Below are 19,271 nucleotides of genomic sequence, written 5' to 3'. Positions count from 1 at the left end.
GTGAAGTGTGACAAAACATTTTTACATTCACAACGGCAAAAACAAAAACCAAATTGAAACGAATAGAATATGTGATGTGTCTATAGTAGATACAGTATTTACATGGCCCCATATGATTTGGCCATCGGACTTGCCTTCTCGGGGCCTGACGGCGACGACTTTCCGCGCGGGCGTTCGCACGAATTCAAAACCATTTGTACGGGCCATCCTTGCCAGATCCCCCCGCGTTCAACATCGTCACCCACCATTGCGAGCGTGTGTTCGAGGAGAATGGAATCTGCTCCGACTTTCGTGCCACCCATGACACGACTCTCCATGCAGAGGGTCGAGCGTTCGCGAATGAGAATGTTGTTCAGCGCAAAAGCGCCCAACGTATTCGTGTGCGCGATGACGTGGGCGAAATTGATGCACGCGCCGTCGCCAATAGTGACCAAGTCTGGTTCGGGCATGGGCGGATCCGCTCCCGTGGGGTACAAACAAACGTTCTGCCCAATGTTGGCTCCTTTCGCGCGGAAGTATCGGCACAAATGTTCGCTTCCGGAGAGAAGCATTAAATCTGTCGTGTCGCTCATGATATCGCACAGTTTCCAGCGGAAACAATACGAACTAGTGTCCCACGGATAGTTTCCGGGCGTGCGTCGACCGACGATGATCCACTTCAGAAAGATGGAATTCACGAGATTGAACGTCGTTTGAACACCGCGCAAAATCAAGAATACGACGAACAAGATGCTCAAGTACCGTGTCGCGTCGAGAGTTTGCCAATCTTCGTCAAGGTATACTCTGGAGATGTACGCGGTGGCGTACCACGCGACGTAAATCGGCAACATGTTCGCGGCGGCTTTGAAAATTTGCACGCTGATACAAATCACGGGCATGAAGTACCACGGGACGACGGGGTACGTCGCTTGTCCCAAGTACGTTGCACGTCCGAATGGCTTCGCGGTCTGGCGCTCATCCATCATACTCGACGCACCGCCAGGGTCGAGTTGTACGGCTACGCCATTGCGACTGCCGACCCAAATCGACCCGCTCGCAATCGTCATCTTGCGAGCGGCGACGCTCCCAGAGCCGAGGCACGCGTTCGGCATCACAGTAACGCCTCCAAAGATGACGCAACGGTCGCTGATGTTCGCGCCACGCCGAATACGTATGGGAAGAGCTCCGATGGTATCTGCTGGATACACCGCAGAACGTGATCCCCACACGACATCGTCTTCTATGTGCAAAAGATCGTACATTCCGTCCCCGACGATGACGCCAGAGCCTGGCCAGAATATGCGCTCACCAACCGTCGCGCCAAGCGCACGGTAAATATACGTTGTGTACTGGTAATGCTTACCTAGTAGATCCGTCGCACCGTAAAACTTGCCATTAGGGCAAAGTTTACGCATGATGTAGCGACGTGTCAATTCCCACTCGCGCGCCGCCGGCGCTTGCGGTAAGCCGCCAGATTTAAACTTACCAATGATGACGCGCTTGACTAGAATCGTCGCGAAAAGCTGTACAAACGGGCCGGCAGTCGCGTGCATCAGACGCGCAAGCGCTATGCAACCCAGCCGAAACGGGTCCATAAACCATTCGATGCAATCCGTCCAGCTCAAACGCCCGAGCAGCGTGACGAACACTTCGAGCGCGTCGTAGTCGTTGTCAAGTGTGTCGAGCTCTTGTCTCCAGTTTGCCATACCCGCGTGCGTGAGTAAGTTATCTCCGATGGAGTGTTGCTGGACGACGCGCAGCACTAAAACCCACGGCAGCCAACGAACGAAGAAGCACGTGAAAACGATGGGAAACGCGACGAACAAACGCGACGCCAACCGCGGCGTTTCCGAGTGCATTTGTGCCGTTTTCGTGCTCACGGGCCGGACTTGTTGCGGATCCATCTCTCTCCAGGATGTGAAAGCGGCAAGTGTCGAACCAGCTGGAACGTATGCGCCCGGCCCGCACACCGCGTGGACGCACAGCGTGCAACCTTCACCGATGAAAATTGGCGACAGACGCATACCGCCGCGACGCGCTTCAAAGGCGCGAATGTTGCACCCTTCATCTACAGTGGTGTTCTTTTCAATCGTGATAAGATCAAAGTCGCCGATGATGGCTTTCGGGCTAACATATGAACTTTTTCCAATCGAAGCCCCCATCATGCGCATGTACCAAGTGAACAACCATGGAGAAAGATCAAAAATGCCGAGACCCGCAATCTTGGTCACTTGCTCGACTAAGAACCATCGCAAGTAGTACTGCCCCCAAAGTGGATACGATCCCGCTTGTAATCGCCCCAACACTACCCACTTGAACACGATCGCGCTAAGTGGGAACAGTATCGACACGATCAAAGCTACAAAGAATATCGCCACGAAGAACGACAGAAGCTGCACGGTACTGTAAAAGTGCGAATGCGCCTCATTCATGCCAAACTTTTGAGCCTTAGCCATGAAGTGCTCGCGCCTCATCCAATGCAAGCTCGGACCGAGGTAGTGGAACACGTGCGACCAGCACATCAAGAACAAAACCCAACGTGCCATGTTGTAGAATGGCTTGATCAGGTACAAGGGCATTAGCTGCACGATGCTCGGGATGATGCCCAAGCTTGACTTCGGCGTGACCCAGTCAACCGGGCCGACGGGTCGTGGAGCGTGCGTCGGCTTACTATCCGAGCTCTCCGCCTCCTTCGTACGCTTGTCGATCATCTGCGCAATTCTTTGAATCGTGCGAAGCTCGAACATATCCGCTCCGGTGATGTTGACTTCAAACTTCTTGCGAATCAAACCCGCGAGTTGACCCGCCGCAATGGACGAGCCGCCGCTCAGGAAGAAATCATCCTTGATGGATATCATGCTCGAATCCGTACCGAGCACTTCGCCCCACAAATGCGCGAGAAGCTCTTGATTGGGGTTCGCTGGAGCGTCTGTCAAATCTTGGCGCATCATTTCGTAAACTTTGGAAACTTCGATGGCGCCTTGCGCATCTCGTGGGACTGACGCCACGGGCAAGATTTCCTTTGGTTCAAGATAACCAGGAAGGTAACGCGTGGATGCCGAGCTCACCGATGACGCATCGAGCGTTTTCGGGGTAACGACAGCGATGATTGAGCCGGTGCTATCCATCCAAGCTCCGGCGTCGTTGACGCCAGGCACTAGAAGAAGCGCTTGCACGACTTCTGACGAGGCGTTGTCTACATTCAATGCCTGTGCCCCAGAGAGGGCGTTGTCCGCAAAGTCTGCTTCAAACGTTGTTTCTAACTCCCGCATACCATCTTCGAGCGAAGGTAGTCGCAGCTGCCTAGTGATCACGCTGCGACTCACTTTTCCCGTGATGGACTTCGGAATGCCACTCGCTAAAATAAGGCACTGCGGCCACTTGGACGGTGGCAAACGTTTGGCGACGTGCTGTACGATTTGCCGCATACCGGGAACTTGTCCACCTTTCACTGGAACAACCAAGACCCCAACAACTTCTTGAAGCGTACCGTGTGGGACAGAGATGGCGACGCACTCAGACACTGCCGGTAGCGACGCGAGCGCTTCCTCAATCTCAACCGGCGAGATGATTTCCCCTCCTCTATTAATGACTTCTTTCGTCCGACCAGTGACGTACAAATAACCATCATCATCCATCCTACCCATGTCGCCAGTGTTAAACCAGCCTCCCGGCTCAAATCCGCTCGAACCGGGCGCTTCGCCCTCGTACCCGGTCAACACGAGAGGGCCACGCACCATGATGTTCCCAACCGCACCAGAAGGGCAAAGATTACCGCTATCGTCTATGATGCCGATTTCCGGCCCGATTGATCGACCAGAAGTCCCCGGGCGCTCTAACGCGTATCCCATGGGCGGGCACGAGATAGGCATGCACTCCGTCATACCGTACGAAGGCAAAACCGAGGCGTTGTTGAACAAGCGTCGAAGTTCCGTCGCGGTCGCCGGTTGTAACGGGCCCGCAGCGTTGGCGACAAACCTCACACATGTCTTTACTGATCCCTTGTCGTTCTTCGCCATGGTTTCCGCGGACTTTACGATGAGCATGTGCATAGTCGGCGCGCCGTAGTACCACGTGCACTTTTTGCTCTCGAGGACTTCCCAAAAGTTGTCGACATCGAAGAAAGGCATAGCAACCGTGGATCCACCGGACATGATTGGCGCCAGTACATTTCTTAAGATACCTCCGACGTGGAACAACGGCATGAAGTTGCAGCAAATATCGTCTTCATTCAAGCCGCAAGACGCCGCGATGGCGGCGGCGCCGATAAGGATTTGCGACATCGCAATGGGAACAACCTTCTTTTTCCCCGTGCTCCCAGACGTGTGTAGAATCAAAGCCAAGCGGTCGGCTTGCATGAGCTCGATGTCGTTCCCAGCCGAGTCCTCTTCTGTGGCTAAGCCGTACGGATCGCCGATGAGAGTGAAATCGCCCGCCACTGTCGGGCTCGGCGTGATGATCAAAGGCGTCAACTTGAGCTTCTTGCACAACCGACGCATCTTAACATCGCCCTTACCCCCGTCACGTTGATACAACAACACTTTCGCGTTCGTATTCAACAGCTCTTCTTCAATCTCCTCTTGCGTCGTCACCGGATTGATGGGCACCGCGCAGTGTCGCTGCAACACGCACATCAAAGAAGTCATGAGTTCGGGCCCGTTTGGCACCACCACCGCGATTCTCCCACCGTGCGCGCGCACGCCCCACTCGGGCATATCTTTTTCACACACTCGATCGATCAAAACTCGCAATTCACGATGCGTCATCCCTCTTCGCACGCCATCAACTCCCTCCACCGCCACGCGATCGTCCGCGTCGGCGAAGTAATCAGTCATGAGCGCCGTCCGCTCCCCCTCGTGCGTCTTTCTCGTGATGTTCGACAGCCTTTCGCGCAACCACACGTCCCGCAGCGTCCCTTGCGCGCATTTTTCGCGCGCTTCGCGCGCCAGCGCCTCCCACGACGTCCGTCTCGTCTCGTACACGCGTTTTTCCTCCTCCGCGAGCGCGCGCGATTGCATCGCGAACGCCCCCGGCGGCGCTCGCGGCGCCCCTCCCTCGCCCGTTCGCGCGCGTCCATCGCCGACGGATAGCGTCACCGACGTCGTCTCGCTTCCCGACGCCCGACGCTCGCGATTCGCGTCGCCCACGGCGCCGTCGAGCGGTCTCGCCGCGTCGTGCATCGCCCACGCATCGACGCTTCGTCGCGCCGTCCTCGCGCGCTCGTTCGCGTCTTCGCTCGCGCGGCCGCGCCGCGCGTGCGCGTGCGCGTTGTCCGTCATCGCGCGCGCGGCTCGAGCGCCGCGCGCTCGAGCGGCCGACGCTGCGCGCGCGCTTCTGCCGCGTTTTCTTCCGGATGGTGTTGCGCTGGAGGTCGGCGCCGTCCGCCGCACTCGCGCGCGCGTCGCGTCGCCGCGCGCGACGATGGCGGACGACAGGCCCGAGAACGCGCCGGAGGCGTGCCCGGGAACCGCGAGCGCGCGCGCCGGGCGCGAGGCGTCGTGCGCGGGGTGTCCCAATCGCGCGGCGTGCGCGTCGGGCGAGGCGGCGAAAGCGCGCGAGGGCACCGACGCGGACGCGACGCGCGTCGCCGAGCGCCTGCGCGGGGTGCGGCGAAAGATATTGGTGCTGAGCGGCAAGGGCGGGGTCGGGAAGAGCACGTTCGCGGCGCAGTTGGCGTTCGGGCTCGCGGGACGAGGGAAAGAGGTTGGACTGCTGGACGTGGACATCTGCGGACCGTCGGTGCCGACGATGTGCGGCGACGCGGAGGCGGAGGTGCACAAGAGTAACTCTGGGTGGTCGCCGGTGTACGTGGAGGAGAATCTGGCGGTGATGTCGATCGGGTTCATGCTGCCGAATCGAGACGACGCGGTGATTTGGCGAGGGCCGAGGAAGAATGGTTTGATCAAGCAGTTCTTGGCGGACACGGAGTGGGGGGAGCTGGATTACTTGATCGTCGACGCGCCGCCCGGGACGTCGGACGAGCACTTGAGCGTGGTGCAGTATTTGAAGGAGGCGGGCGTGGACGGCGCGCTGGTGGTGACGACGCCGCAAGAGGTGGCGGTGGCGGACGTGCGCAAGGAGCTCAACTTTTGCAAAAAGACCGGCATCAAGGTTTTGGGGGTGGTGGAAAACATGTCCGGACTTCGCGTGCCCATGCGCGAGATGTCGTTCGTGAACGAGGACACGGGCGCGGATGAGACGAGTCGCGTGCGCGAGCTTTTGGCGACGCACGCGCCCGAGCTCGCGGATTCGCTCAGCGCGCGCACGGACGTATTTGCGCCCTCGAAAGGCGGCGCCGAAGCCATGTGCGCGCAGTTCAACGTGCCGTTTCTGGGTAAAGTTCCACTCGACCCAGCCATCTCCAAGGCGGCGGAGCACGGCAAGAGCGTCTTCGATCCCGAGCTTCGCGTCGCGTCGGCGGGCGCCGTCGCCGCCATCGTGGCGGGTGTCATCGCCGCCGCGGGCGAATGACCGAGCGATCGAATGCGCGCGGAATCTCTTCGTTAGGACAGTAGACAGACCCGTTGTCGTTGATTTCAATTTTTTTTGTTTTTACACCTCTCGCCTACTTTACACCTGTCGCCGTACCTCGCCGTACCTTACCCTGTCGCCGTCCATCGACGCTCACGCCGGTTTCCCTCGATCGAGTCCGACGTCTCGCGATCCGCTGTTCATGAACGCCCCTCGTCGCACCGCCGCCACGCTCAGACTCTCGTCCTGCGTCCACATCGGTTTGCTCGGGGCGTAGCAGTACCACAGCGGGAACGCGAACGTCGCGCTCGCGAACGCGGCGAGCGCGAGCGCGATGGGAGCGTTGGACTTACCAGCCATCGCGCGCGCGCGCGCCGACCTCCGCGCGCGCGTCGCCGAGGCTGGAAGTGCGGCGAACAACGTAAAAAGAATGCAAGCGAAGAATTAAAAAGCGCGCGCGAGAGCGTCGCGACTATTTCTTAGAGTAATCCCGCGCACCGAAGATCGTGCTCCCCACGCGCACGTTCGTGCTCCCCATCGCTATCGCCGCTTCGAAATCCCCGCTCATCCCCATGCTCAACTCACACTCGCTCTCGCTCATCCCGAGCGCCGCGCACACCTCTTCCCGGCACTTGCGCAGCGTCTCGAAATTTTCCGGCTTGCTCGTGTAATCCGGCATCCCGATCGTCATCAATCCCGCAAACTTCAACCGCGGGCACTCGCTCACGATGTGTTTCGCCAGCGTCACGCAATCACCCGGTTCGACGCCGTGTTTCGACGCTTCCCCGCTCGTATTCACCTGCACCAGCACTCGCAGCGCGTCGACGCGCCCCTCCGGCACCGCCGCGTTCAGCTTATTCGCCAGCTTCGCGCTGTCCACCGTCTCCAGCATCGCCAGCCGCGGGCACGCCTCGAGCAGGGCCTTACATTTATTGCTCTGCAGGTGTCCGATGAAGTGCCAGCGCGTGTCTTCGGGCATGCGCGGCACTTTTTCGATCATCTCTTGCACGTAGTTTTCACCGAAGTCGCGATGTCCCGCGTCGTAGCACTCCTTGAGCTGTTCCACGGGTTTCGTTTTGCTCACCGCGACCAAGCGCACGGCGCCCTGCGCGCGGTTCGCCTTCGCCGCGGCGCTGGCGACGCGCGCGACGACGTCGCTGAGTTGACGCGCGGTTTGCGACGCCATGACCATGGCGCTCGGGCGCGACGACGAATGCCGCGCGACGCGCGCGATTCGCCGACGCCGGCGGTACTGCGCGACGCGCGCGCGCGCGAACGCACGCGCGCGATGGTGGGGAATCATCCGCAGCTGTCCGCGGCGCTGACGAGCGTGCAAGCGCTGAACGCGGCGTACGCGGCGCATCAAAGAGAGAAACTTCGCGGCGGCGACGACGACGACGACGACGAACGGCGACGGCGGAAGAAGGAGAAGAAGAAGAGAAAGAAGACGAGCAAGGAGAAAAAGAGGAAACGCGAGCGGGAGCGAGGGACGAAACGGCGGCGACGGGATGGGACGTCGTCGAGCGGGACGTCGTCGAGCGCGTCGTCGAGCGACGAGCGGGACGAGCGGCGAAGCGTTCGGGAACAAGTATCGAGGGGAAGGGACGCGGCGGAGGCGTTGAGGCACATGCTCGCGAAATTTCCGAGCGAACGCGAGAGCTTTAGGGAGCTGCTGCGCGCGGTGGATGGTGGACGAGGGGTGGCCACGGCGGGCGTCGCCGACGAGCGCGTGCGGAAATACTTGGAGTATTTCTTTGATAACGCGTGCTTGGTGAGATCGTCCAAGACCGGGGCGTGGGCGCTCGGTGATGGTGATTTGAGTTTGTCTAGTAGATTCGGTGCGGTCTTCGACGAGACACCGGACGCGTTGGCGAGTCTGTCGCGCGCTCGCGAGCCTTGGCTCGGACTCGATCCCGAAGTCGTCGCCGCGGCGAAGGCGAAAAAGGACGAGGCCAGAGCGGCGAAGCGCGCGAATGCGAAACCGTCGACGGAAATACAGGTTTTGACTGGCGAAGAAGCGCACGCATTCATGGCCGAGCGCGAAAGTGATAGTGAGCGAGATGAGCCCAAACCTTCTGCGCCGGGTCCCACGCAGAGGCCGCCGGCCTCAGCGAGCGCAGACATCGGTCCCAGCTCGCGCCCACCGCCGGTCACGAGCGGTGCTGACACGGACTTGTCGGCGAAGCGTGTTCTCGGACCAATGGCGCCGCCGAAAAGTATGCTTGAGGCCGCTGCGGCGGATTTAGCGTTTGATGTCACATTCGGGCCGCCACCTCCAGAACTTGTCGCCGAAATGGAGAGTACGAGTGATGAGAGTCGGGAAGCGTGTGCCATGCGACTTGTGCGTACGCTGAGGCGCGGGGGCGATGCGTACGACATACTTGGTGTTTCTCCGGAAGATACCGCAGGCTTTATCAAGAAGAAATACTGGAAGCTTTCGCTCATGGTGCACCCGGACAAGTGCGCGCACGAAGACGCTAAGGATGCGTTCGACGCCATCAAAAAGGCGCACAGCGCGTTGTCAGATCCAACGCAACGCGCAGTTGTGGATGCGAAGCGAAATGAGGCGAACGAGCGCGAAGAGTTTGAGCAGTGGCTAGCCGGCGAGCGCGAAAAGGCGGCATGGCGCCGCATGAAGGGTACGCCCTTACCCGGGGACGACGAGTTGCTAGATGGGGCGAAAGACGACGGCAACACCAGAGAAGAGTGGATGACGCACCTACCCCCGGAGAAGCGTCCGAACCAAGGACCCCCGACGGCGAATGTCACGGCGTTTTCCAAAACAGAAAAGGTTGCGCGCACGGCTGAAATGGAAGCAGCGTGGACAGACACGCCACAACAAGCGGCTGAACGCGAGAAACAGCTATTTTTACAAGCTCAAGAACAGCAATACGCATTGCCCGCGGCGAAGGCAAAGGAGGAAGAGACGAAGCGTTTAGTCGAAGAGTTCAACGCGACTCGACGGTCTAAATCGTTAGTGGAAATTCACCAAGAGAGGCAACGTGAATCTACGAAGCGAGAAAAAAAGGACAAGAAGGATAAAAAGGAAAAGGACAGGGATAAGAAGAGGGACGATCCGAACGATGGTACGAACTGGGAGTATCGACCGTTCGACCGTGACACCGATCTCAAGCTGAAGAAGCCTGGGCAGTTGAAACCCGAAGAAATGTTGAAGCGCGCCGGGGGTGGGCTCGGGGATCGTTTTAGAAACTAGTTGTGACGAGAGTGTGATGAGAGACTAATAGCGTTCTACAAACTTGCTACTCGCGTACTTTACAGCGCGAGGCGGGATTTAAGTCTAATAAACCATCGTCGTCGCGCGCAGACTACCTCAGAGTGCTGAGCGGCGAACGATGGAAACCAGCGCCGGTGATGAAGTCGTTTAACGGCGAGCGTCCCGGCCCGCCGAAGCCTCGCGACTTCTTGGCGCTCTTTAACACCGACCCGTCCACATTTTCGACTTTTTGACTCGTCGCGCGTCCCAGATTGGGCGTCGCTGGCGTGGCGAAAGTGAACGAGCCATCCGTCGGTGCGGGCGTTTTCAAGCTAAGTTCGCTCATGCGATCCGCCACGCGTTTCGCAAGCGGCGTCACTGTCGTCGTCGCAGCAGCCTCCGTTGCACCGTTTTCGTGCGCCTCGGCCGCGTACTTACCGTAACACGCCCGGCACACCGCCTTGTACTGCGACGCCCCGCCGATGAGTTCGACGCTCGTCTCCTTTGTCGTGCGCGCCGTGAAAGCGGCATCCGCCGCGCAATCCGTGCACACCGCCGTCAACTTGGTCACATTTTCTGCCAACGGCACCAGTTGAAGCACCGAATTGAACGGCTTGCGCTGAAACGTCGCGTCGAGCGCCGCGACAATGACAGTCTTACCCGCGTGCGCCCACTTTTCGCAAAACGCGGCGACGTCGTCGAAAAACTGTCCCTCGTCGATTCCGATCACGTCGTAATTGTGCGCCACGTTATCGATATTCCTCAAATCTTTCGTCGGCAGCGCCGGCATCGTCGCCAAATCGTGCGTCACCGCCGCCGTCGTCGTCCCGACCGCGTCGTCGTATCTGTTATCTCCCGCGTACTTCACCACGAGCACGCGTCGACTCGCCATCGTGTGCCTGCGCAATCGTCGCTGCAGTTCCGTGGACTTCCCGCTGAACATCGGGCCGAAAATGACTTCCAGCGACCCCACGCGCTGGGTCGCCGTCTCATCGATGCGCGACAGCGTCATCGCGCGCGTGAGCCGCGGCGTCCCGCGCGGCGTCTCGAATTCAAATTTTCACGACGCGTCTCGTCGCGTCTCGTCGCGTCCCGCGCCTCGCGCGCCGAGCGCGACGAACGCACGCGCGCGAAAGAAGTTTGGGAGCGCGTGCGCGCGCGCGAAGCACGACCGCGTCGCGTCGGTGAGTGCGGCGCGCGCGCGAAGCGCTTCGATTTCAAACGACCACTTCGGTCCCCTTGAAATGATGGGGTTTTATGTGCCTTTATACGTGACGCCAACCGCACGGCGCCGCAGATGTCGTCGCGCGTGACGTCCGCCGACGGCGCGGGCGTGCACGTGCGCGAGTACCTCCCGCGCGCGCTCTCGCGCGACGTCGCGCGCGAGCGCGCCCCCAAGGTGGTGCTCGCGCACGCGAACGGCTTTCACGGCGGTGTCTTCGAGCCGCTCGCGCGCGCGCTCTGCGACCGCGGCTACGCGTGCTACGCGCTCGATTTCCGCGGGCACGGCGCGAGCGACGCCGTGAGCGTCGATGCGCTGACGTGGGGTGCGCTCGCGGACGATTGCGCGGCGGTGGTCACCGCGCTCGGGTTGCACCGATGCGCGGCGTTCGGGCACTCGTGCGGCGGACACGCGTTGTTGATGTGCGAGGCGCGCAGACCCGGGACGTTTCGCGCGATTTACGCGTTCGAACCGATTTTTGTGGTTTCTTCGAGCGATGTGCCGACGCTGGACGTCTCGCCGGGATCACCGCTGATGGCGAGCACGGCGTACATGGTGAAGAGCGCGTCGAGGCGAAGGGCGAGATTCGCGAACGCGGCCGAGGCGTTGAACGCGTATAAGAGCAAGCCGCCGATGAGCGCCTGGAGCGAAGACGCGCTGGACGCGTACGTGAATAAAGGCGGTTTTGTTCCGGACGATGATGGCGGCGTGCGGTTGGCGTGCTCGACGGAGACAGAGATTGGTATCTATCGAGCGGGCGATAAGGAGACGACGGCGTTCGGAGAGTTGAAAAGTATAGCGTGCCCGGTCGCCATCGCGCGAGGAAGGTCGACGACGCCCGACGGGGCGTCGCCCATATATTCCGCGGTCATCGCTCCCGCGATCGCGGCCGCCGTGCGCGACGGTCGTCTGATTGAATTTCCGGATAACGGCCACTTGGCGCCGATGGAAATTCCTCGAGACGTGGCGCGCTCGGCGCTCGATTTCTTCGACGCCGCGCGCGGTGACGACGTCATCCGCGCGCGCTCGAAACTTTAGCATTCCATCTTAGTTCTTAGATTTAGTTCTCGCGTGTCATAGAAGATGCATTTAGGTACACGTTCGAGGCGCGGTCGGCGTTTTCGAGGCAAACGCCTGAACGCCTTATCGAGGTGACGTCGTCCCTTACGCCCATCAGCCGTCAAAACGCGCCTCTTGCGCGCGCACCACCGCGCGCGACGCGAACGACGCGCGAGGCGAAAGCAGTAGACCGCTTTCCCGCGCGCTCGCATCGAACGCGCGCGCCGAACGCGCGGCGCGGCGTCGCGTTCGACGACGACCGGCGGCTCGCCCGAAATAGCGCTGCGAACGCGCGAAGCGTCATGACCGCCAGCGCGCACGAGCTCGAGGGGAAGGCGTCCACGGGACGTCGGTCGATGACGGTCGAGCGACGACGAAGCGTCGATGGCTATCACAGAGACGGGTGGAACGTTCGAGCGAGCGCGCTGAAGGAGCTGTGTAATCCCATTCGGCGAATCGTGGACGAGATGGTCGGGTTGGCGAATCCCGAGAAGAGGCTGATATCGCTCGCGCAAGGAGATCCGACGGTGTTTGGACACCTTTTGCCGCCGAAGACGGCGATGGATGAGGTGGCTGGGGCGTTCTCGACGAGCGCGCACAACGGGTACACGGCGAGCGCGGGTTCGGCGACCGCGCGGGCGGCGGTGGCGATGCGGTATTCGTTACCCGATCGTCCACCGTTGAGAACAGAGGACGTTTTCATGACAGTTGGTTGCTCCGAGGCGCTCTCACACTCGTTCGCGGCGATGGCGGTGGAGGGAGCAAACATTTTACTGCCGAGGCCCGGTTTTCCGTTGTATGAAACTTTGTGTCATAGGCACGGTTTGGGATACAAGTTTTATGATTTAGACGACGAAAATGGATGGGAAGTCAAGATTGACGATGTTCGCAGGCTTCGGGACGAAAACACGGTGGCGATCGTCGTGAATAACCCGAGCAATCCTTGCGGCGCGGTGTTTAGTGAAGGTCACCTGCGAGAAATTTGCGAGACTTGCCACGAGTTGCGCTTGCCAATCATCGCCGATGAAGTGTACGAAGACGTCGCTTTCGATGAAGACAGGCCGTTTCTGTCGATCGCAGCTTTTAGTGGTAGAGTTCCCGTCATGGTGGTGAGTGCGTTGAGCAAGCGCTGGCTCGCGCCCGGATGGCGCATTGGTTGGCTTGTCCTTCACGACTACGATCATATTCTACAGACTGCAGGCGTGCAGCTTGCGATTAACAACTTGTGTCAGGTGTCGTTAGGTCCGCCGACGCCGATCCAAGCCGCGATTCCGGGAATTTTCAAAGCCAACGAGACGGAGTGGCTAAAGGCTACGCTCGGCGTCTTGCGTCGCGCAAGCCAGCGCTGCGTCGAACGCTGTGCGCGAGTTCGTGGTTTGACTGTTCCTTGTGAACCTCAAGGAGCGATGTATGTGCTGTTGAAAATGAATGGTGATGCGTTCAAGGACGCAAATGGGTTTTTCACTGATGTCACCTTCGCCAAGCGCCTGCTTGCGGAGGAATCAGTACTCGTGTTGCCGGGCACGTGCTTTCACGCGCCCGGATACTTACGTCTAGTGATTACAGTTCCAGATGACGAATTGCAGAACGCGTGGGATCGCATTGAGACGTTTTGTGAACGTTACAGTGTCGAACGCGCGCTCACGGATTCACCGAACGAACTGGACGCGTTGTCCAATTTACACATTAGCGAGTTGAAGACAAATATCAAATTTGTCGATTCAGACGAGGACCTGCTCAAGGCGAGGAGTAGATGAGGTGGCGCTCTTGTAACAAAAGATTTAGATGGTTTGTTCTTGAATAGTTCTACATATACGTTTGCATCTTGCTTGCTACTAAGGTACGACGAGTAATAAGTTTTTGCTTGTCGACACGAATCGACTTATTGAAGAATCGTGCTGAACGCGGTGATGCCGAGGGCGATACCGGCGACGGTCAGACCGATCGCCTGCGGCGTCGGCGTGTTGTGAATCACCGGTTCTGCCGCACTCGCGCCGAGACTGATGGCCTTGCCGTCGTTTCTCGCGCGCATCTCAGCTAATCTCGCAAGCTCGTCTTCCTTGGGCGGACCCGCGACGTACTTCGGGCTCCACGAACCGTGCACGCCGAACGGCACGTACGTGGGCAAGCGAAGTCGCGCGACCGGACCTTCGGAGAACTTTTGAGCATCAATGATCACCATCTCGGTACCACGACCACCGAACGTACTCTTATCGTACGCAGCATCGTGGACGAGCGCGACGACCCAACCATCGTCCTCCGCCGTGCCTCCAGGCCGTGGCACGAAGAAGGGCTCCATGGCGAACTTTCTGTCACCCGGCACCCACTGTTCCTCGTAGTAGAGCTTATCACCATCAGATTTGAGCGACGCCTTGGTGAGCGCCTGCATCGGGCCGTTGACACCTTCTGCGGTTCGACCGACGGAGGTGCTGAGGTACATGTGCTCATACGGCGCCCCAGTGTAGTCCCAGCTAGTAATCGGGAGCTCGCACGGAACGTCGCTTAACTCAGTGTGCTTGGCTTCGAGCTTCTTCATATCAATCAAGAATCGGCTCAACTTCATACGCGGGTAGTTGTCCTTACCGTTCGGGTTGCAAATATCGGTAAAGTACAACGTGAACTTATCCCAAGTACACGTGTCGAAGACGACGTTGCCATCCTTATCTTCAAAACCGTTCACATGGTGGTAGGCGTAGCACCAATAATCGGCCGGAGCGGTTTGAACTTCTCTCGAATCACCACGGCGCGGGAAAATACGGAATAATGGGCGTCGTTCGGTGTCTTCGCAGATGAGCTCGGACAAGCACGATCTTTCAAAGATGTACTTTGTGAAGACGGCCGGGAAATCTATCTTGATCGGGCAATCGAACAAGATGTAGTAGTTTTCGGTGACGACCAAATCGTGCACGTATGAAGCCGGGTAGTCGTACGCACGACGAGACACTTCCTTGCCTTGTTCGTCAAACTCATAGAAGACGGCTTTCGTAGTCCCGACGCCAGCGTTGGCGCGCCAGTCGACTTCATTCAAGAACGCCACGCAACGACGGCTACCATCGGGCTCGGTGACAGTGCGGTAGTGAGACGTGTGCATGACGGAAGACAAATCGCACGCACCGTGACCGATAGTTTCCAAAGTATCCGGGTTCAACGCGTACGGTTTTTTGTAATCCACGGCGACGAGCGAATCGCCCCAGTTCAACACGTTGTACGCCCCGTTTTGCTTACGCGAGAGATCCCCCCCCAAAATATCGTTAAACAATCTATAAAAGAACGCAGGCTTTCTCGGATCGCTCGCGGTGAAGATGCTCGGTTCGGTATACTTCCCGAGTTCCTCCTCCTTATCGAAGTGCTCCGTGCGCACGAACTTGTTCCGAAAGTACGCCTTCCCATCCTTGATCGCGATCGACGTCACCATACCGTCCCCATCGAGATAACTCTTCACGAACCCATCTCTCTCGTACATCGCCGGCCCGTTGCGCAGCAGCGTCCCGACCATCTCCTTCGGGATCTCGCCCTCCACCTCGGTCACCCAACCCATGTTTTCGTACGCCAGCCCCGGCACCGACGCGTATCCCGTCGCGTAATCCTTATACTCCCTCTCGAACGGCGCCGCTTCTTCCGTGGACTCGCGTTCCTCCGCCGGTTTCATCGGCGTCTGCACCGCGCGCGTCCCCACCGCGCGTCGTCGTCCCGCGTCGCGTCCCGCGACGACCATCGCGCGTCCCATCGTTCGTCCTCCGCCGAGCGTCGCGTTTCGCCGCATCGTCGTCGCGCCGCGCGTCGCCGCGCGCGCGGGCGCCATCGCCATCGTTCGCGTCGTCGTCGCGTGCGGCGCGCGCGTCGCGCCGGGCCCGCGCGAGTGTGCCGCGCGCCGACGGGCGTCGTCGCGCCTCGTATCTTCGCCGTTATCGTATCTTCGCCGCGCGAGATTTGCTCGATATAAAACGCACCGCGCGCGGACCTCGATCGGGTTTTTTTGCGTTCTATGCGTGGCGCGTGCAATCGGTAGTTTTCGTCACACTGTTTGTGCAGCTACGAAATGTCCGAACACCCGCGGCCGTCGCGCCCGCGCGACCGCCGCGGGCGGCCCGCGCGCGCGGACGCGCGCGCGCCGGCGCCGCGACGCCGCGGATCGCGACGCGAGGCCCGCGACGCGCGGTCGCGCTCGGACGACCGCGCCGCGGGCGCGCGGGCGCGTCGCGGTGCGGCGGGCGCGCGCGCAACGCGCGAGTCGTTGGGACGCGACGCGACGACGACGCGCGATGGGACGGCGACGACCGGCGACGGCGGCGCGGGCGATCGTGGGGGGGGTGCTCGCGCTCGCGAGCGTCGCGGTGCCGGCGCGAGGGGCGTTCAGCGTGATGCCGTCGACGGGGACGGGGACGACGGTGACGTACGCGGGGACGGCGGCGTTTCGCGAACGCGTCGTGGACGCGTGCGGGACGTGCGGCGGGGACGGCGCGGCGTGTCAGGGATGCGATGGCGTGACGAACAGTGGGAAGGTGTTCGATGCGTGCGGGGCGTGCGGGACGGCGTGCGATAAGAGCGATACGTCCATAACGTGTACGTTTAACGCCACGTGCGAGGACTGCGCGAGCGTCACGGGCGGCGCCGCGACGACGGACGCGTGCGGGAATTGTAAAGCGCCGACGGACGCGACGTTTTCGCGAGAGGGGGTCCCGGATCATCATCTCGGTGGCTGCGTCGGGTGCGATGGAGTCGCGAATAGCGGAGCGGTGATGGACGTGTGCGGGGTGTGCGGCGGGAACGGGTGCTCGGGAACGGATCCGTCGCTGTGGAGCTGGTGCTGCGATTGCGCCGGCGTGGCTTTCGGGACGAGCGCGCAAGATTTGTGTTGTGAATGCATCGACGGCGCATCGTACTACCCCAACGGTGTGAAACCAGCCGAGCACACGCAGATAGAAAATTTATGGACGCAAGGGCAAGAGGCGTTCGCGGCGGCGGCGGCGACGATGACGACGTTTCGCGCGCTGGTAGAACCAAGACACAAGGCTGCGGCGCAGACGCTCTATGAACAGGCAGAACAGGCGTTCAAAGATGCATGGGCGCTCGTCGCCACGCAGGCCGCTGTTCCAGGTACGACGATGTGCTATCCAGAGCTCACGGCTTTACCGCAAGTGACAAACAATCGCGACGCGTGCGGCGTTTGCAAGGGGCAGCTTTCGTCTTGTTTAGGTTGTGCGACGAGCGCGACGCCGCTTCCGGTAGGGCCGTTAGAGGGCTTGTATCCAGATGATTGCGATGTGTGTGGTGGATCGACTGAGGTGGATGTGTGTGGGATTTGTGGAGGGAGTAGCAACGGCTTGGATTGCGTCGGTTGCGACGGCATCGTCGCGAGCGGTAAAGTGCAAGACGCGTGCTACGACTCTGACGACACAAGAATGTATAGTATCGACGCCGTTTCGGGAGCGAAGACGCTGCTCGTACAAGTTGGCGAGGTTGGTAGCGGGTGTAGCGACCCCGATGCTTTCATCACCGCGTGTGCAGCGGGGGGCGGCGGATGTTGCGGTTGTGACGGCGTGCCGAATAGCGGTAAAACGCTCGACGCATGTGGCTCGTGTTTAGCGGCGGATGCCACGGATAGGAAGACCAACGCGAATGCGTGCGAAGAAATCTTCCTCGTTAAACTTCCAAGCGGTGTAGTGATCGGTCCATTCACGAAAGAACAGATCCGAGGAGGATCTTTGACGTACACCGAATCGTCGACGAACACGGAGACGATCTACACCATCGAGCCGGATTCGCAGATTGCTAACGCTGCAGTTATTGATGTCACTGAAAGCGTCGAATACGGCTACACTTCCGTCGAGCAAGAATATTTAGATTCTTGGCAGTCGATTTTTGTGAGCGGACGAGCGGATGTGATCAGCTCCACGAGCGTGCCGAACACGGTGAACACAGTCGTCGTCACTGGTAGTCGAGTGACGAATACGAGCGAATATCAAGCGTTGCAAGTGAAACCGGAATTCGTCGGTGTTATTTATCCGTTTTGCACGGGGGCGACGTATCGGGCTGGTCATAGACTGCACGGCAAGAAAACGGGGTCGAACTATTTAGGAATCATCACCACGAGCGCGAGTATGCCGGAAGACTGGACCGAGGCACAGTCACGTCTCGATCGTGACTGGAACCCGTATTCGGAGAGAGTGTTGGACTACGTCGCAGAATGGGCCGATCAGCGGTGTACGTGCGTCGCCGACTGGAGAACTGAACCCGAGCCCGTACCTCCAACATGTGAGCGGGTTTGGCTGCAAGCGAGCGAGGAAAAGAAAAGTTCAAAGATGGAGCGGAGCTGGGCGAGCGGCTCGTGGCGCGTTACGGGTGGTTGGTGGACGCAAGACTTTGGGCAGAAAACGACGACCACGCAAAATGCTGCTCGCGGACCAAGACGTATAGACTCATTTGGGACGCTGCGCACACGACTCTCGCGTACGGCGAGCCAAGAAACCGACGAGCTCGGGGCGTGCGACTACAAAGCACTACGGGTCATCGATCCCGTGCGAAACGCGAGCGGCGCGGTGTGGTATCCACAGCAACAGCAAGTCGCGCAAGGATTCAACGTGACCTTCAAGTTCATGATCACGCAACCGACAGTCACATGTGACTACGCCGAGAGCGTCAGCGGTGCGTTCGTGCAGTCTTTACACACTAAGCTCTATGAAAAGTGTACGACTTCGGGCGGCGACGGCTTTGCGTTTGTCATTCGCGACGATAGCGCTTCGGCGCCGGGAGCGACAGACATCGGGTTCGATGGTCCCGGATTGGGATACGGTGGCATCACCAATTCGATTGCGTTCGAGTTCGACACCGTGTTCACCGCAGCATATAACGAACCACGTGAGAGTCACGTCGCGATTCACACTCGCGGTAAATCCCCAAACACGGCGCATTCGGCGGCGAGCCTCGCGACCGTCGCTCTTGACGGTTCCGTGCCCACGACGAGCATCACCGACGGTCAGATTCACGAAGTCTTCATCACGTACAAGCCCAACATCACCTCTGAGGAGATGTTTTTCGCCATCGAGTCCGGTGAAATCACCGGTTTGTCCACCGCCCTCAGCGCGCACACCGCCGACTCCCTCGGAGTCGTCTCCGTCTACCTCGACGACATGTCCTCACCGCTGATGAGCGTCCCTTTCAACATCGAGAGCATCTTGCGCGACTCCGCCACGAGCGGCAGCGCGTGGGTCGGCTTCACCGCCGCCACGGGAGATCTCTGGCAAGCCGTCGACATCTTAGAGTGGAACATGACCTCGGTCTCCGTCTCGTGACGGCGGCACGGTCAGACGGTTGTAACCAACTCGC

At 59.8% G+C, this 19,271-nt stretch overlaps 10 protein-coding genes across 10 annotated transcripts; 5 read left to right on the top strand and 5 right to left on the bottom strand.

Annotated features, from left to right (window-relative positions):
• Positions 1–46: 46 nt before the first annotated feature.
• On the bottom strand, positions 47–4,694 carry OSTLU_48436 (predicted protein; the record flags this gene model as incomplete). The annotated part of the gene is made up of 2 exons (XM_001415562.1): positions 47–1,664; positions 1,749–4,694. The coding sequence occupies 2 exons, from the start codon at positions 4,692–4,694 to the stop codon at positions 99–101; spliced, it is 4,512 nt and encodes a 1,503-aa protein (XP_001415599.1). The 3' UTR covers positions 47–98.
• A 706-nt stretch (positions 4,695–5,400) lies between these two features.
• OSTLU_40400 (predicted protein) lies at positions 5,401–6,450 on the top strand (the record flags this gene model as incomplete). The annotated part of the gene is made up of 1 exon (XM_001415895.1): positions 5,401–6,450. One exon carries the CDS (start codon positions 5,401–5,403, stop codon positions 6,448–6,450), a length of 1,050 nt encoding a protein of 349 aa, XP_001415932.1.
• Positions 6,451–6,603: 153 nt separating this feature from the next.
• OSTLU_29078 (predicted protein) lies at positions 6,604–6,810 on the bottom strand (the record flags this gene model as incomplete). The annotated part of the gene is made up of 1 exon (XM_001415561.1): positions 6,604–6,810. One exon carries the CDS (start codon positions 6,808–6,810, stop codon positions 6,604–6,606), a length of 207 nt encoding a protein of 68 aa, XP_001415598.1.
• A 112-nt stretch (positions 6,811–6,922) lies between these two features.
• OSTLU_40339 (predicted protein) lies at positions 6,923–7,636 on the bottom strand (the record flags this gene model as incomplete). Its single annotated transcript, XM_001415560.1, has 1 exon — positions 6,923–7,636. The coding sequence occupies one exon, from the start codon at positions 7,634–7,636 to the stop codon at positions 6,923–6,925; it is 714 nt and encodes a 237-aa protein (XP_001415597.1).
• A 441-nt stretch (positions 7,637–8,077) lies between these two features.
• OSTLU_13896 (predicted protein) lies at positions 8,078–9,664 on the top strand (the record flags this gene model as incomplete). The annotated part of the gene is made up of 1 exon (XM_001415894.1): positions 8,078–9,664. The coding sequence occupies one exon, from the start codon at positions 8,078–8,080 to the stop codon at positions 9,662–9,664; it is 1,587 nt and encodes a 528-aa protein (XP_001415931.1).
• Positions 9,665–10,097: 433 nt separating this feature from the next.
• On the bottom strand, positions 10,098–10,634 carry OSTLU_6807 (predicted protein; the record flags this gene model as incomplete). The annotated part of the gene is made up of 1 exon (XM_001415559.1): positions 10,098–10,634. A coding segment is annotated over one exon (537 nt), but the record flags the coding sequence as incomplete, so codon positions are not given.
• Positions 10,635–10,961: 327 nt separating this feature from the next.
• On the top strand, positions 10,962–11,924 carry OSTLU_86220 (predicted protein; the record flags this gene model as incomplete). The annotated part of the gene is made up of 1 exon (XM_001415893.1): positions 10,962–11,924. The coding sequence occupies one exon, from the start codon at positions 10,962–10,964 to the stop codon at positions 11,922–11,924; it is 963 nt and encodes a 320-aa protein (XP_001415930.1).
• Positions 11,925–12,442: 518 nt separating this feature from the next.
• Positions 12,443–13,570, top strand: OSTLU_3820 (predicted protein; the record flags this gene model as incomplete). The annotated part of the gene is made up of 1 exon (XM_001415892.1): positions 12,443–13,570. A coding segment is annotated over one exon (1,128 nt), but the record flags the coding sequence as incomplete, so codon positions are not given.
• Positions 13,571–13,782: 212 nt separating this feature from the next.
• Positions 13,783–15,483, bottom strand: OSTLU_48352 (predicted protein; the record flags this gene model as incomplete). The annotated part of the gene is made up of 1 exon (XM_001415558.1): positions 13,783–15,483. One exon carries the CDS (start codon positions 15,481–15,483, stop codon positions 13,828–13,830), a length of 1,656 nt encoding a protein of 551 aa, XP_001415595.1. The 3' UTR covers positions 13,783–13,827.
• Positions 15,484–16,207: 724 nt separating this feature from the next.
• OSTLU_23932 (predicted protein) lies at positions 16,208–19,263 on the top strand (the record flags this gene model as incomplete). Its single annotated transcript, XM_001415891.1, has 1 exon — positions 16,208–19,263. One exon carries the CDS (start codon positions 16,208–16,210, stop codon positions 19,235–19,237), a length of 3,030 nt encoding a protein of 1,009 aa, XP_001415928.1. The 3' UTR covers positions 19,238–19,263.
• Between the last annotated feature and the right edge of the window lie 8 nt (positions 19,264–19,271).

The sequence above is a fragment of the Ostreococcus lucimarinus genome, chromosome 1, assembly GCF_000092065.1.
Source record: "Ostreococcus lucimarinus CCE9901 chromosome 1, complete sequence".
Classification (NCBI taxonomy): domain Eukaryota; kingdom Viridiplantae; phylum Chlorophyta; class Mamiellophyceae; order Mamiellales; family Bathycoccaceae; genus Ostreococcus; species Ostreococcus sp. 'lucimarinus'.
This window is presented reverse-complemented; position numbering and strand designations above follow the sequence as displayed.